The sequence below is a fragment of the Saimiri boliviensis genome, chromosome 2 (genome assembly GCF_048565385.1).
Source record: "Saimiri boliviensis isolate mSaiBol1 chromosome 2, mSaiBol1.pri, whole genome shotgun sequence".
Lineage (NCBI taxonomy): Eukaryota > Metazoa > Chordata > Mammalia > Primates > Cebidae > Saimiri > Saimiri boliviensis.
In genome coordinates this window covers 82,644,625-82,659,054 of record NC_133450.1, presented here as the reverse complement: position 1 = coordinate 82,659,054, position 14,430 = coordinate 82,644,625, and the positions used below count along the sequence as shown (strand labels likewise).

Below are 14,430 nucleotides of genomic sequence, written 5' to 3'. Positions count from 1 at the left end.
TAGACTCTTGAAAGAAGTATAGTAAATAGGAAAAATAGACTGAACAAAAAGGTGGTTATTTTTTGAAAAATCATTTTTTTCATTTTGAAATGTTCTTGTTTACATTGGCAGACTGATGATAAGGGTGTTTTTGCAACACATCTTTCTCAAGAGTACCAGCTGGCAGCTGAAACATTTAATTTGACACAGTCTCAGGTGTGGGATCTCTCTTATGAATCCATCAACTACATCTTTGCTTCTGACATCACCAGATCTGAACTAAGGAAGAAATGGAATCACCTGAAGCCCAGAGTGTTACACTTCTAAGCTGTAATGAGGTGAACTACTTCTGAGTATGTTGAATCAAGGTGTTCCTGCCATATCCCACTTAGTAAAACAGGCCACCATTTCTTTGAAGCATAGCAGCCAAGTTCCATGGGCTCCATCATCAGCAACCTTACACGTGATGCTCAGTAAATATGTCTTAGACTCACAAGCTCTCAGGTGCTTACTGGATGGTACCTGACTGTTGCTAATTAAATCCCCAGTCCACCAGTGATTATTTTGACTCAGCAGTCCTTCCCCATTAGTAATCATAAACCTCAGGGAAATCAAAGTCTCATTTTGATTTGCTTTGGAATTACTAGCATAAGGTTAGGAAAGGCTAATATACATTTTTTGCTTCCTTTGCTGCACATGCTACCCCATGTCTTCCACAAAGACTTTCCTTATGTTAGGTGCATAGATGCTCTTGCTCCCCTAACAGTGGGCTTGGTTTCTCTTTCTCAGAATGTTTGAAGATATTTGTTGCTTTTATCTGTGGAATGGCAGGTTGGGCAGCATGTAATTATTGTGAGGTAGTTTGACATGAACTGGGTTTTCACCTGGTAAGCAAGTTGGCCCTTGCAGTGTTCCTTCTGCACATTCCATTCTTTTCATCTGGAGTTTTGAGGGTTGGTTCTGGGTCTTTAAAGCCTCAGCTGAGTTGTTCACAGTGGCTCATGCCTTTAATCCCAGCACTTTGCGGGGCTGAGGCAGGAGGATCGCTTGAAGCCCGGAGTTCAAAACCAGTCTGGACAACATAAAGAGACCCCCACTCCCCATCAATTCAGTAATTTAAAAAATTAGCTGACTGTCTTGGCTCATGCCTATAGTCCCATCTATTGGGGAGGCTGGGGATCGCACTGAGCCCAGGAGTTTGAAGGTGCAGTGACCTATGATGGCACCACTGCACTATAGCCGGAGTGAGATCCTGTCTCTAAAAAATAAATTTTTAAAACTTATTAAAAAATAAGATTCTGCATGCCCAGTTATCTTGGGTCCTAATTTATTGTGGATATGGGTAGAGGTACAAAGGAAGGATATGCATTCTAATTTCTCTTTTACCACAATCTGAATTATTCCTTTTTCTAGAATATAAAGATTCAGATAAAGATACTTCTAATAATCCCACATAGGGCGCTTTAAAAAAAGAAAGTTAAGATTGATCTTTTCCTGCCATCCACAACCTGATCATAATTTGCCTGTATTACACACACTCTCTCTCTCTCTCTCGAAGAAACACCAGGCACTTTATAGACATAATTTTTATTAACATGGTATCCCTGAGAAGCAGATTAGGTGTAAACATTTTGCTTTACAGAAAGGGAAATGGAGGCAGTTTAACTTACACACAAGACATCCGGAACCAGAGTATCTGTTGATACCCCAACCAATGTTTTTCCCACAAGACTATACATAGATATACTAAAGACAGTAATCTTTTTTTTTTTTTTTTTTTTTTTTTTTTTTTTTTTTTGACATTACCACATACTTCCTAAACCATCTGAGATCCTGAGGCACTGCTTCAGACTGGTGTTTCTTGTAGCTTCCTGTCTCCTTAGGCAACATAACAGAGGTACCATCTTCCTTTAATTCCTAATAAATATTAGTTTTTTTATACTAATAGCAACAGAACCCTAATTAATTTCTAACACAACGTTATAAATTATAGAATACTATATCTTCCTAATGCTGTCTTACTCCAGCCACAGGATTCCAATTAAATGTGAAACAGCTACTTATCCCAGGCCTTGGCCATCTGGCCATTTTTATCTTCCTTCTCACATGCCCTTCAAAATATCTTCATCAGATACTATGATTTCTGACCTTTGTCTCCCATAGGAGCTAGTCCCCTAAAACTGCTCATTCTTTCCAGTGCCAGTCAGCTGTTAGCTTGTCAATAGTTATAGCACAGTACCTGATTTAACTAGAGATGATGGGTGTACCACCTCATGGTCTGCCCCTAGCACCCATGTTTCAGCTAAGGTGATTCTCTCTGCCTGATGCATAGCCACTATCATACTTTTCCTTGAGTTCCATGCTGCTCCAAACTTTATCTAGCCTTCCGTATAGTCTATCCTTTGCTCTTTGTTCCATCTACACAAAACACCTTGCTCCCCCATTTTCCCATTCCTCAACCCACCCACCACTAAATTTTTCAACTAGTTATGGAAAGTTCTTCCTACCCTAATGTAACCAGTAAGCTTCCCTTGTTTGAACACTTCCTGCTTCATGAAGCCTTCCTGAATAAAAAGAAGAAAATAGCTCCTGGATTTTTCTTACAGCAAACTCTAATGCATTGGACCATGCATTTATGCATAGTGTTACTACCTAGCTTTCTAGATTTCTCTATAACTGCTGCAGCTATGCATATGCAGTACTTGTCCATGTCAGTATCATCTGCTTTAGGTTGTAAGGACAAGGACAGGACCTGTTTTACCTTGTGCTATACAGGACTGATCATAATACGAAGATACGGGCAGTTAATTCAATACTTTTATAAAGATGAGTAATTACATTTGCATTTAAAGAATTGCTTTTAATTGTGTTCACCTGAATGTGTATATGTAGATTGGCAGCTACACTGGCCAAAGATAATCCATCTTCCCTGCCATTAGGGTAAAGGGCTGTTCACACACAGTAGTTCATTTTCCCAAAACACGGGAACATGGCAGTGGCTTCTGCTTATTGCAGATAAGTACTGATTGCCCACAGAGGGCATAACACTATACTAGGTGTGTGGAATATAGACAAGTCCCTGCTGGCAGCTTTAACTGCTTTAACTGTCACCACATCCAGCTGCGTTGCTCTGTGGACTTCTGGACCACAAGGCACAGATGAAAATCAGATGAGACTGGACAGAAAGAAAACCAAACGAAATCCTGTAAATGTATTACTCTAACCCTTCTTCTAAGACTCAGAAGAAACTAAGAAATCCAGGGTTCACACTTTGGTATAAAGTTTTCATTGTTTCTGCCTAAGAACACCTGGTTATAGACAAGATGATTCACAGAGCAGAACCAAGATGGACATTAAACTTTCCTTCAAGGTCAATTAAGAGTATGCCTGACAAAGCTGTCATTTTGAACACAGGTTTAAGTGAACAGAAAGAGTCATTCATTCTAGCATTTCCAATTATTGTATAAAGAAGAGCTAGGCCGAGCACAATGGCTCATTCCTGTAAATCCCAGCACTTTGGAAGGCAGAGGCGGGCAGGTCACAGGGTGAGGAGTTCGAGACCAGCCTGGCCAACATGGTGAAACCCCATCTCTACTAAAAATACAAAAATTAGCCAGGCATGGTGGCAGGTGCCTATAATCCTAGCTACTTGGGAGAGTGAGGAAGGAGAATTGCTTGAACTTGGGAGGTGGAGGGTGCAGTAGGCTGAGATCATGCCATTGCACTCCGGCCTAGGCAATAGAGCAAGACTCCATCTTGTCAGAAAAAAAAAACCTAAGAGCTAGACCCTTACCTAATGGGCAAAGTCTCACAACAACTTCTTGAAATGTAATGGGTTTTTCCTGTCAAAATGCAGCTGAATGACAAAATGAATAAAGAAGGATACATATCAAATTCATAGGATCTACTACCATGTTGTCTTTACTTTATTAAGGGAACACCATAGGCACTGAAGGAAAAGATGTTATCCATCAATTCAGATGCAGGCAAAGAGAGGGACTGAAATTTTCCCTTCATTCTTTAGAGTGCCTTGGGGATTTGACTCTAGATCAGGAAAAACAAGGAACAAACAGTGGCATAAAGCCTAAAGAAAATTTCCTAAGCTAGCTGGACACAGAATAGGAGATGGATCTCACTTTTGGAAGACTTCTGAACAATACATTTATTGAGCCTCTTTATTATCCTCAGGGGCTTACTTAGGTGCTGACTGTGACAGAAGCTTTTCCCGTGCATGGATTTCTCGGTGCTTATTAAGGGCTGAGCTTTTACTGAAACACTTGCCACAGTCATGACACCCATAGGGTTTCTCTCCTGTGTGGGTTCTATGATGTGCACGTAAGTCAGAACTCTTACTGAAGCTCTTTCCACAGTCAGTACACACATGGGGTCTCTCTCCTGTGTGTATCCTCCGATGTGCACTAAAATGAGAACTGTTATTGAAACTTTTTCCACACTCTTCACATTGATAGGGCTTTTCTCCTGTGTGGGTTCTCTGGTGAATGATAAGGCTTGAGCTCTGATTGAAGCGTTTCCCACACTCACCACACTGATAAGGTTTTTCTCCTGTGTGGATCCTCCTATGGGTGATGAAATTTGAACTGTCACGGAAACTTTTTCCACAGTCAAGACATTTATAAGGTTTCTCTCCAGTGTGGATTCTCCGGTGTCTAATAAGTCGTGCACTCCGACTGAAACTTTTCCCACAATCAGCACATTTATATGGATTTTCTACCTGGTGGGATACCTGATGCATGAGAAGGGAATTAGGACCAAAGCTTTTGTTGTATTTGAGATATTTATAGGGTCTCTCTCCCAAGCAAGGTTTCTCTTCACTTAGGACTTCACTTAAACCCTTCTCTTGGAGTGTCAGTTTTCTTCTTTTCTCCCCTGGGGTCTTTTCCCACTGTCTTCCTGATCTACAGTCACTTTCATTGCCTTTACCTTGATTAAGATACCGGAAAATTTTCCTTTCAGACCTTGCAAGTAATGTCCTATGCAGTTGTACTTCCTCAGAAATATCCCGTTTTGAATTCTCTTCATTCTCAAATCCAGCTTCAAAACCTAATGTAAAATAGAATTTTAGAAGTTATCTATTTCCTTAATTATATGTGTCCTGGGAATGTAAAACTTGGGAAAAACAAGCATTACATCAGATAATTAAAGATAAAAATTAGGAAGCCCTAGATCCCAAATAACTACCATCATCTTTTTAAAATCCCAATGTTTTACTTCTCTGCTTGGTAACCTGTCATGTGCTTCTCATCTCTATAGGGTCTCATTAATATATACTTTTAACTCCTCTTGGTCACATAAGATCTTTGGAAAATCCTCTTAGTACAGCATGGAAAACTCACTAGGTTTTAGATAATTTCCATGTTTCTATAGGAAAGACACTTTCTAATACGTATTTTTGCCACATCTCAGGTCTATCAGAGTATTCTTATTCATGTTCTCTTTGCCAGTAACTAGAAGATTTAGAAGGACATGCTTAGGAAAACATTTTTGGAAACGGAAACTTTTATATTCAGAAGGAGCTTCATGAGTCTCCTTCCCCTCACATTCCAATATACATTGGAAATAAAAAGAGGATAGAAAAATACTTAGTTTTTCAAAGAACCAAAAGGCCTTAAGAACCAAATGCCTGGCTTCTTTGGGCCTAGGCTATGCAAATTTGCATTTGCATTCAGATATTTCAGGTAAACTCTGAATCCCATATTCCTGGGACTAAATCTAGGAGCAAAAACACGTTGAGTATCAGCCCATGTTTGTATCTCCTGAGACAGTATTTCCACTCAGAAGCCTAATCTTACATTTCATGAAATATTCACTAGATTAAATAAATCTTAGAACCTTAAATATATGAATATGTATTGTGAGCCTCCAAGAGGGGTATTTACCATCTTCCCAAACCTACAAGCTATTTTTTAGTAGAATATATTAATACCCCATGGAATTGACATTCCATGGAATACCCTTAAAGAATGCTCATCTTAAAGACTTATGAAAATGAAAACTATTATTTATTGAATGCCTATTATGTGCCAGGCACTGTGCAGAGTACCTCATTTATATCAACTCTATGAGGTAGGTCTTAATATATAAGCAAACTTGGGGGTTAAGTAACTTTTTTTTTTTTTTTTTTTAAAAGACAGATTTTCACTCTTGTTGCCCAGGCTGGAGTGCAATGATGCAATCTCAGCTCACTGCAACTTCCACCTCCCAGGTTTAAATGATTCTTCTGCCTCAGCCTCCCAAGTAGCTGGGCTTACAGGTCCCTGCCACCATGCCTGGTTCATTTTTTTTATTTTTAGTAGAGATGGGGTTTTGCCATGTGGGCAGGCTAGTCTCCAACTCCTGACCTCGGGTGATCCACCTGCCTCGGCCTCCCAAAGTGCTTGGGATTACAGGCATGAGCCACCAAGCCTGGCGTTAAGTAACTTTCACTAAGTCACTTAGCTAATAACCAGAGCCCAGATTCACATACATAAACATATATGACTCTGAAGTCAGAACTCTTCTTGCGAGGGAAGACCTTATCTAGTGGCTAAGATTCAAAGGGTCAGTTCTCTCAGGAACCTGAACAGTTAGCAGGTTTTCATAAATGTGAATAAAGCAGATGTACAGCTGGTACATAGGCTGACACTAGAAGAAAACCTTACATAAAAGAGAATGAACTTTTAAAATTAACTTTATCCTACTATGGGTATTTGACATGCTACTTGAGAAATGTGAGCTTTAGATTCCCTGCTCGGTAAACTGGCTGGAAACCTAGCCAGTTCATGAATAAATCACAGCAAGTTTGCAATGTGCAGCTATCTCAGATTGATGGTCTGGTGTGGGGAGGCAAGTCACATAAATATTTCATATCCCCTCAGTGAGCTGCTTTAACAGATGACAAACATGGGTGGTCACAAGAAGAATCCATGAAAGCTGGATATAGAGGCCAGTTCTCCTCAATCTGATGACACTTTTCCTCAAACCCACTGTTTTCCCTTTGTTAATTCAAACCATAATCATGAAAGAATCTTACCACGGGGGCTCTGGAATAACACTGGAGCACGGGTTATAACAGCCCCTGGGGGTATCTCAGTATCCTCTTCATCATCATCAGAATCTTCCTCTGTGACCTCATCTGCCTCCTCAGCTTGCTTCTGAGCTTCAGCCTTACTGGTCCCCTGGACAGGGCAAAAAGCTGTCTCTTCCTGGCCATCACTGGGTGGGGCAGCAACCCGGGCACTCACCAAAGCATCCATCTCTTCAAAGAAGGGACAGGTCTCTGGTGCCTGGCCATTCTTGACTTTACGATAGCTGGTTTGCAGGCTTTTAAACTTGGTCCGACACTGCTCCGGGGTCCTAAGGAAGCCATATTCCCATAACCTCTCAGCCACTGCTCCATACAGCTGGCTGTTGCGGTGACAATTCTGGAGGGCTTCATAAAACTGGGTCTCACTAAGAATTGCAAGGTAAGTCTTGGTCTCTTCATAGCCCCAGTGTACACCTGCCACCAGAAGAGAAATTTCAGCACCACTTAATCCAGAGCTTTACAGCCTGAATTCCTCAGTCCTATCATCTGCATCATGAGAATTCAGCTAAGCTCAGGCTCCTAGATGAGAAAGTAAAAATACTTAATGTTTCAAAAATCCACAAACTCCTTATAGAATGTTTTGCTTCTTTAGATCCTTAAGCAATTTCACAGAGACCTTTATTCATAAATTCTGTTTAGCCATATAAAAAAGAAGCTGGTCAGGCACAGTGGCTCATGCCTGTAATCCCAACACTTTAGGAGGCCAAGCTGGGCGGATCACTTGAGGCCAGGAGTTTGAGACCAGCCTGGCCAACATGGTGAAACACCATCTCCACTAAAAATACAGAAAAATTAGCCAGGTGTGGTGGCGCACACCTATAGTCCCAGCTACTTTGGAGGCTGAAGCATGAGAATCAAGATTGAACCAAGGAGACAGAGGTTGCAGTGAGTTAAGATCGCACCACTGCACTCCAGCCTGGATGACAGAGTGTAAATAACATTTAGCACATGTGCCATGTTCAGTTAGCCTACATATATTTGTATCCACAACAAAAAAGGAAAAACTCAATGAAGAAAACAAGAAAAAGAGAAATGAAAAAGCAGAGGACACAAAGACCAGAAAACTAGAAGAGAACTAAAGCAAGATCACACATATAATGAAAAATAAAAGGAAAAGACCACAGCTCACAAAGGGACTGCAACTTTAGCGATGTAGTCCTCCTGCTATGCCACATATTATGGTTGAGGAAATGGAAGCTTAGAACGGTTAGATAATTACTCATGATCTCCTAGTTGATTAGTGGTCATCAGAATTAGAATCTATACCTCCTGAATCATATTTTGGTGCTGTTTCCATAACAGCATAGTTGTACCAATTACATTAACAGTAATAAGTGATAACTTTAAAAAGGATTTCATAGGCAAAAATATTTCAATACAGAGTGTTAAGCTTTCTCACTGTAGGAGTTCCCAATCCTGTTAAAATGCTAATGTATACTATGAATTTCAGAGGAAAATTAGATGTTTCCCAGCCGAGTGTGGTGGCTCACACTTGTAGTCCTAACTACTTGGAAGGCTGAGTGGGAAGACTGCTTGAAAACAGGAGTTTGAGACCAGCCTGAGCAATATGGCAAGACCCTGTCTCTGTTTTAAATGTATTTTAAATTTTTTAAATAAAAAAAATGTTTCCCCAACTTTGGACAATTCTTCACTGTGCTACTCTAAGTAAAAATGAATAAAATAAACTGACTTTGAGATTTGGGGAAGTAAAAGATAAAATATGTAAAGCATTGGCTGGGCTTTACATATTTTACAGGTGGCTCACACCTCTAATCCCAGCACTTTGGGAGGCTGAGGCGGGTGGATCACCTGCGGTCAGGAGTTGGAGACCAGCCTAACCAACATGGTGAAATTCCATATCTACTAAAAATATAAAAATCAGCTGGGCATGGTGGCGCATACCTGTAATCCCAGCTACTCAGGAGGCTGAGGCAGGAGAACTGCTTGAACCTGGAAAGCGGAGGTTGTGGTGAACCGAGATCATGCCACTGCACTCCAGCCTGGGCAACAAGAGCAAAACTGTCTTAAAAAAAAAAAAAAAAGGCCAGCTGTGGGGGCTCACACCTATAACCCCCAGCACTTTCGGAGGCCAAGACGGGTGGATCACGAGATCAGGAGTTCAAGACCAGCCAGTTCGAGAACAGCCTGGCCAACATGGTGAAACCCCAGGTCTATTAGAAATACAAAAATTAGCCAGGCATGGTAGTGCACGCCTGTAATCCCAGCTACTCGGGAGGCCGAGGCAGGGGAATCGCTTGAACCCAGGAGGCAGAGGTTTCAGTGAGCCAAGACTGCCACTGCACTCCAGCCTGGGTGACACAGTGAGATTCTATCTCAGAAAAAAATGTGTGTGTGCGTGCGCGCACGCATATATATTTGTAAAGCATCAAGTTCCTATAACATACTCAATAAATACTGGTTGTACCTAAAGATAATATTGTGCCACATTTTTGTCAGCCCGCAATGATTTTTAAATCAGGGAAAAAATAATTTAGTGAAGAAATGATATTCCATCTCAGGACTGTGGATTTTCTGAGTGTATTTCTTTAGAAATCTATATTTATTCCCAATTATCTCACTGATTTTTCCATAAAAGAGAATTAAATACACATATAAAATTGAGAAGCACTTCTTTGTTCCCTAAGTGGTAAAGCTGGCATGTGACATTAAGGCCTTCTGACCCCACATCCAGTCTCTTCATTCCCCAAGTCTAATTCCAAAACCCCAAGAAGAAAAGCTTCTTACCACTTGGGCTTCTGAACAGGACAGGTGCAGTTGAATTGGAATCCTGGGGGATCGCCTCTAGATCCATGTCATCACTGTCAGACTCCTCAGCCACAGCCTCTTCTGCTCCTGCCTCATGCTGCCAGCCTCCCTGCCTTGGCTCCTCAGTCTCAGTATCACTGCCCACCAGGCCAGAGTGAGAGGCTGCTTCCTCCAAGGCATTACTGGGCAGGGCAATGACCTGAGCACTCATCAGGGCTTCCATTTCTTCAAAGAAGGGACAGGTCTCAGGTGGGTGGCCGCTCTTGACTTTCCGATAGCTCTTCTGGAGACCTTTGAACTTGGTCCGACACTGTTCCAGGGTCCGGAGGAAGCCATATTCCCTGAGCCGCTCAGCCACAGCCCCATACACCTGGCTATTTCTGTGACAGTTTCGGAGGGCCTCATAAAACTCAGTCTGGCTGAGAATTGCAAGCAGTGTTCTGGTCTCTTCATAACCCCAGTGCACACCTGCCACCTTCTCATCCTCAAAGCCCCAGTGATCCTGTTCCACCCAGCTTCTTCTATCTTTCTTGGATGGTAACAGATCAGCAAGCACTCGTCTGTCTCCCATGTAGTTACCACTTGGAAGTTCTTTCTCCTTGGAGCCTGGCAGATCTGGAATCCATGGCTCTCCCTGCTCCAACCTGGAGACCACACCGGATTTAAGAAATGGAAATCCTGCTTGCAGGGAAGCAAACAAAGGGTATCTTAGTTAGGACTGATTATCACAAAAATCTTTGAAATTCAGTCCTGCCTTTTTCATCCAAGAGGATTATAAATAAAGTGTCTAGGGAAATGTTTTCAGAAAGTTCAATGGGTTAAAAAAGGTGCGGAAAATACAGGATACCTCAAAAGATGAGAAATGTTCTATTTTCCAAAGCAGGGTGACAAGAGAGGAAAGGAGTCTGTGTGTTCAGAGCAGATAATTCTATTCCAAGTTGTTCCCTAGCTCTCCTATTTGTAGGCAGGTCCTAGTACTGCTGGAAATAATTATTTTTCACTTGGGGCTTCAGAATTAAACTCAGAGTGATTTCAAGGGGGGAGTGAGAGAAGACTGTCTTTATCTGTTTCCTTCACAGTCAGTCACCAAGTTCTAAAGGTGTTTATGTTTAGAACTACTGCCACCATCCAAGTCCAAACTCCTTATCCTCTCATACCAGGTAACTGCAGCAGTCACTGTTCTTCGTAACTCCAGGCTTCTGCTTCCTCAGCATACATTTTACCCTGCTGAGCCTTAACCTTAGTGTCTGCCATACCCATTCCTGTCAGACTCTTCCTCCAGAACACAGCACACTTTTATCACCCCTCTGTGGCTTTTAATTCTCTCTTATCCAATTTCAGCCCGTCCTTCAAGAGGCTGTATTTGCCAATGCCCTCAAGAAGCCTTACCTACAGCCGTCCCTCATCTCCCACTCTGCCAAACCCATACAGTACTCACACAATTGATCGAGTCATTGGCATTGTTTCAGTACAGTTCAGTTCAGCACATACTTAAGAGTTAGCCATTGTGGTTCTCAAGATGTTTTTAAGTTCTTTGAGGATATGCACATTTTTTTATTGCAGAGTATCCTGCAGGTGTTGAGCACCTTGATAGGTGTTCCAAAACTAATGAACTTTGAAAGTCTGTGAGATTCAGGGATTTAATCTGCATCACTAAACAGAGAGACCATTACCAAACTGGCTGAGAGAGCTATCATCTTAGATGATATTACCACAATTCAAAACAACCTCAACAAATTTTAAGTGAAATGGTAAGAGAAAAAAGCATACAACATGGAGATCAATAGAATACAAAGAAGAAAAACAAGTTCTACAAAATCAAGTACTAGAATAATCAAGCAGGTATAAAGGCACTGGGGAAAGCTATCAGAATCCTGGAAGTTACCAGGTGAACAAAAATATTACATAATCACAGGTTGGGCTATATTGATACAAGCTGTTGCAAGATTCTGAAATAAAATTGTTACTTAGCTTCTAACGGACTTTCACGAGAATAATATACATAAATTAGTTCTCCACAATTGACATACTTGGAGACCTTAAAGTTTCCAATAGAAAGCAACAAAAACTTAGGTTTAAAGAATGGATCTTCTAGGGGAAAGCTTAAGGAAACAAATAGAGTTTAATTTGAAGTAGGAAAACAACCGAAAGGAAGATATGCCTTCAAGTATAGAAGAGAATTTTTACCTAGAAAATAATGACCTATCATCATTACCGAGAGGAAGTAATTCCAAGTTCTGATAAAAACTAGGGAGCCATTCTCCAGTTGACTTATCAAGAGGTAATAAAAGAATACCAGAGGGCTAAACTACATGTCAACAACCACATATTCTACAATTTCCACTTATTCCTGAAATCCCTTTCCCACTCACTAGCCCCAACCCTACTTCCCAACTTGGAATGGCACTCTATCTGCCCGTATGAATCTACTCCTCACCGCTCCTTTGAAAAGGTCTGAGCTTCTCCTTTGGGTTCATCTGCTCCTGTGGTCCCAGGTCTGGGCTTCTTGCCCTCTCTTTCTTGGGTACGCCCCTGGGTTGGGGTTCCACTGACTCCTGCCGAACACTTAATAACTCTTGTGATGATTTCAGGGGTGTCATCTTCTCCAAGCGCACTTCCTGCCCCTTCACAGAGACTGTGACCTGGAAACAACCCCCGTTAATTGTCACTGCAAAGTCATAATGAGGGGGCATTCCCAGAGGAGATTATTTAATACCCCAAAAGAGATCATCCTTCAGGGCCATGGCCAGGATTTTAGGGGTGGGGGAGGTTAAAGTGAACAAGGGTCTTATTCCATTACCATTAGCTTAAAGCAGCTGAAACTCCAGAAGGAAACGATCAAAACAGTAAACCCAACTACAGGCTGAAAACAAAATCCTCCTTCTTCCTTATTAAGAAACTATAAAACTAGCAAAAACTCATTATGACAGGGTAGGTGAAGTACACCTAGGTAGCATCTCCAGACAAGCACTATCTGAAAAAGTTACTTATACCAGACCAGAAGTATAAGCATCACCAAGGGAGATTGTGTCCCTCTTTAAACCGGTCTATTAATTTAGCCCTCCACCCTTGCCCCTTCCCAGTATCACACTTTTGAATTCCCCCTCCCTTCTCACCGAAGGTCCAGGTCTTCCAGGCTCTCTTTCTAAATCTTCCACCAGAGTCACTGCCTCCTCTCCATTTTCTGGACACTGTTCCTGTACCCAATTCTGGATCTCCCCAGGTAAGACGGTCAGGAACTGCTCTAGCACCAACAGTTCTACAATCTGTTCCTTGGTGCGCACCTCGGGCCTTAACCACCGACAGCAAAGTTCCCAGAGTTGGCTGAAAGCCTCCCGCGGCCCAGCCACCTCTTGGTAATGAAATCTCCTGAAGCGCTGTCGGAATGTCTCAGAGTTAGGGCTATTCTCTCTCAGGGAAGATTTGGCCATCATTCACAGCAGAAAGCAGCTTCCCTCCACTTAAGAGTCTGGGTTCCAGAGCTTACATCTATCTTCCCATGTCCACCTGCAGATGACACTCTCTGTAAGGAGAGTTTCTTCCTAGGACAGAGAAAGATGGCACTATCAGAAGGAATATATTCATATGTCTAAAAGTCTTTCCAGAACTGGTCTCCCTTCCTATATGATCCAAGTGGCCTTCTGAGGTAGCACAATCTTCAGTAAAAAGACTGCAGAAGCTGCTTTTCTGGATGACTTCCAGAGCAGCCCCAGGAAGCAGCAGAGAATAAAAGTACTGTCCGCTCCTCTCCCACCTCCTTCAAATCTGATCCCATTTAACTCCCCTGACCAATGCTGCATAGTCAGTCCGAACCATACAGGTGAGCTGGAGCTCGAGAGGCTCTAAAGGCAAGTCACTATCCTGCTTGAAGGCAACAAAAAGCCTCTGTCCAGCTGGTCGCAGCTGATCTCCCCAAACACCGCCGCAGTCCTTCCCGAGGCCTTCTGCGTCCGCCCAGCCCCCTCGGGCTGCACAACTCCCAACGCCCACCCCAGGCAAAAATCACGTCCAGAATCTCGAGTCTTTGTTTTCCCCTCGTAGAAGTAGTAGCCTCTCAGCAAGAATTCGGGCACAACTTGTTGGAAAACCTCAAGCAAGGAGAGAAACCACTGTTGGCTCCAAAGCGAGGACCGAGTGGGTTTGGGGAGAGTCACACTGCGTTGGAGAGATGGAGTCCGAGGACCAGTAGTAACCGGCTTCCTAAGAATGAGCTCGGGTGCCGGCCAGGGGCTCCAGGTGCTGCCGGTTCGAGGACGCAGAGCTCTCAGCTGAAGGAAGGGCGGCTGCGGGATTCCGGCCTCTTTGTCTCCGCTCCCTCCGGCCGGGTCACCCGCAGCCGTCGTGCAGTCCCTCCAGAGGCCTCTGACCCGGCTAAGGCGCCCTAAGGGCGCCCTCCAGCCCACCCCACTCCTGGGAGGGTCTCCCTCTCGAGCTACCCCTCAACCTCCTCGCATCCTTGCCTCCTGGCCAGCCTCACCCACTCGGGGTCCCGCCCAGGCCCCAGCTCCAGCTCTCCAGCCACTAAGTACAGCTCCCAAACCGGAAGTCCGAGCAGGCGGCCCGGGGCGCCGAGGGCGCATGCGCAACGGCAGCGACCGCGA

At 43.0% G+C, this 14,430-nt stretch overlaps 2 protein-coding genes across 12 annotated transcripts in view; one reads left to right on the top strand and one right to left on the bottom strand.

Annotated features, from left to right (window-relative positions):
• MAPDA (N6-Methyl-AMP deaminase) overlaps nucleotides 1–1,776 on the top strand; it is a 31,052-nt gene extending 29,276 nt beyond the window's left edge. For 8 of the 10 annotated variants that reach the window (XM_074393761.1, XM_074393765.1, XM_074393763.1 and 5 more), the window contains one exon: nucleotides 112–1,776. In XM_074393761.1, the coding sequence (XP_074249862.1) occupies nucleotides 112–306 (195 nt within the window). In that variant the 3' untranslated portion in view covers nucleotides 307–1,776. The remainder of the gene's footprint in view (nucleotides 1–111) is intronic. The other 2 variants (XM_074393762.1, XM_010339571.3) reach the window with 2 other exon arrangements.
• Nucleotides 1,551–14,418, bottom strand: ZSCAN29 (zinc finger and SCAN domain containing 29). 2 transcript variants are annotated; one of them, XM_074393755.1, is made up of 6 exons: nucleotides 14,307–14,418; nucleotides 12,946–13,371; nucleotides 12,267–12,471; nucleotides 9,809–10,507; nucleotides 7,010–7,477; nucleotides 1,551–5,040 (listed from the first exon to the last, which is right to left on the bottom strand). In XM_074393755.1, the coding sequence occupies exons 2-6, from the start codon at nucleotides 13,261–13,263 to the stop codon at nucleotides 4,172–4,174; spliced, it is 2,559 nt and encodes an 852-aa protein (XP_074249856.1). In that variant the 5' UTR covers nucleotides 13,264–13,371; nucleotides 14,307–14,418; the 3' UTR covers nucleotides 1,551–4,171. The 2 variants fall into 2 exon arrangements, with proteins under 2 accessions (XP_074249856.1, XP_074249857.1); XM_074393756.1 differs by lacking the exons at nucleotides 12,267–12,471; nucleotides 14,307–14,418 and having other exon boundaries at nucleotides 12,946–13,217.
• Nucleotides 14,419–14,430: the final 12 nt, after the last annotated feature.

Coding starts and splice junctions, on each gene's coding strand:
- ZSCAN29 (XM_074393755.1), bottom strand. CDS start 13,263: ATGATGGCCAAATCTTCCCTGAGAGAGAATAGCCCTAACTCTGAGACA. Junction 10,508..12,266: donor CAGACCTTTTCAAAGGAGCG/GTGAGGAGTAGA, acceptor CCCTGCAAGCAG/GATTTCCATTTCTTAAATCC. Junction 7,478..9,808: donor CCTGTTCAGAAGCCCAAGTG/GTAAGAAGCTTT, acceptor TTCTGGTGGCAG/GTGTACACTGGGGCTATGAA.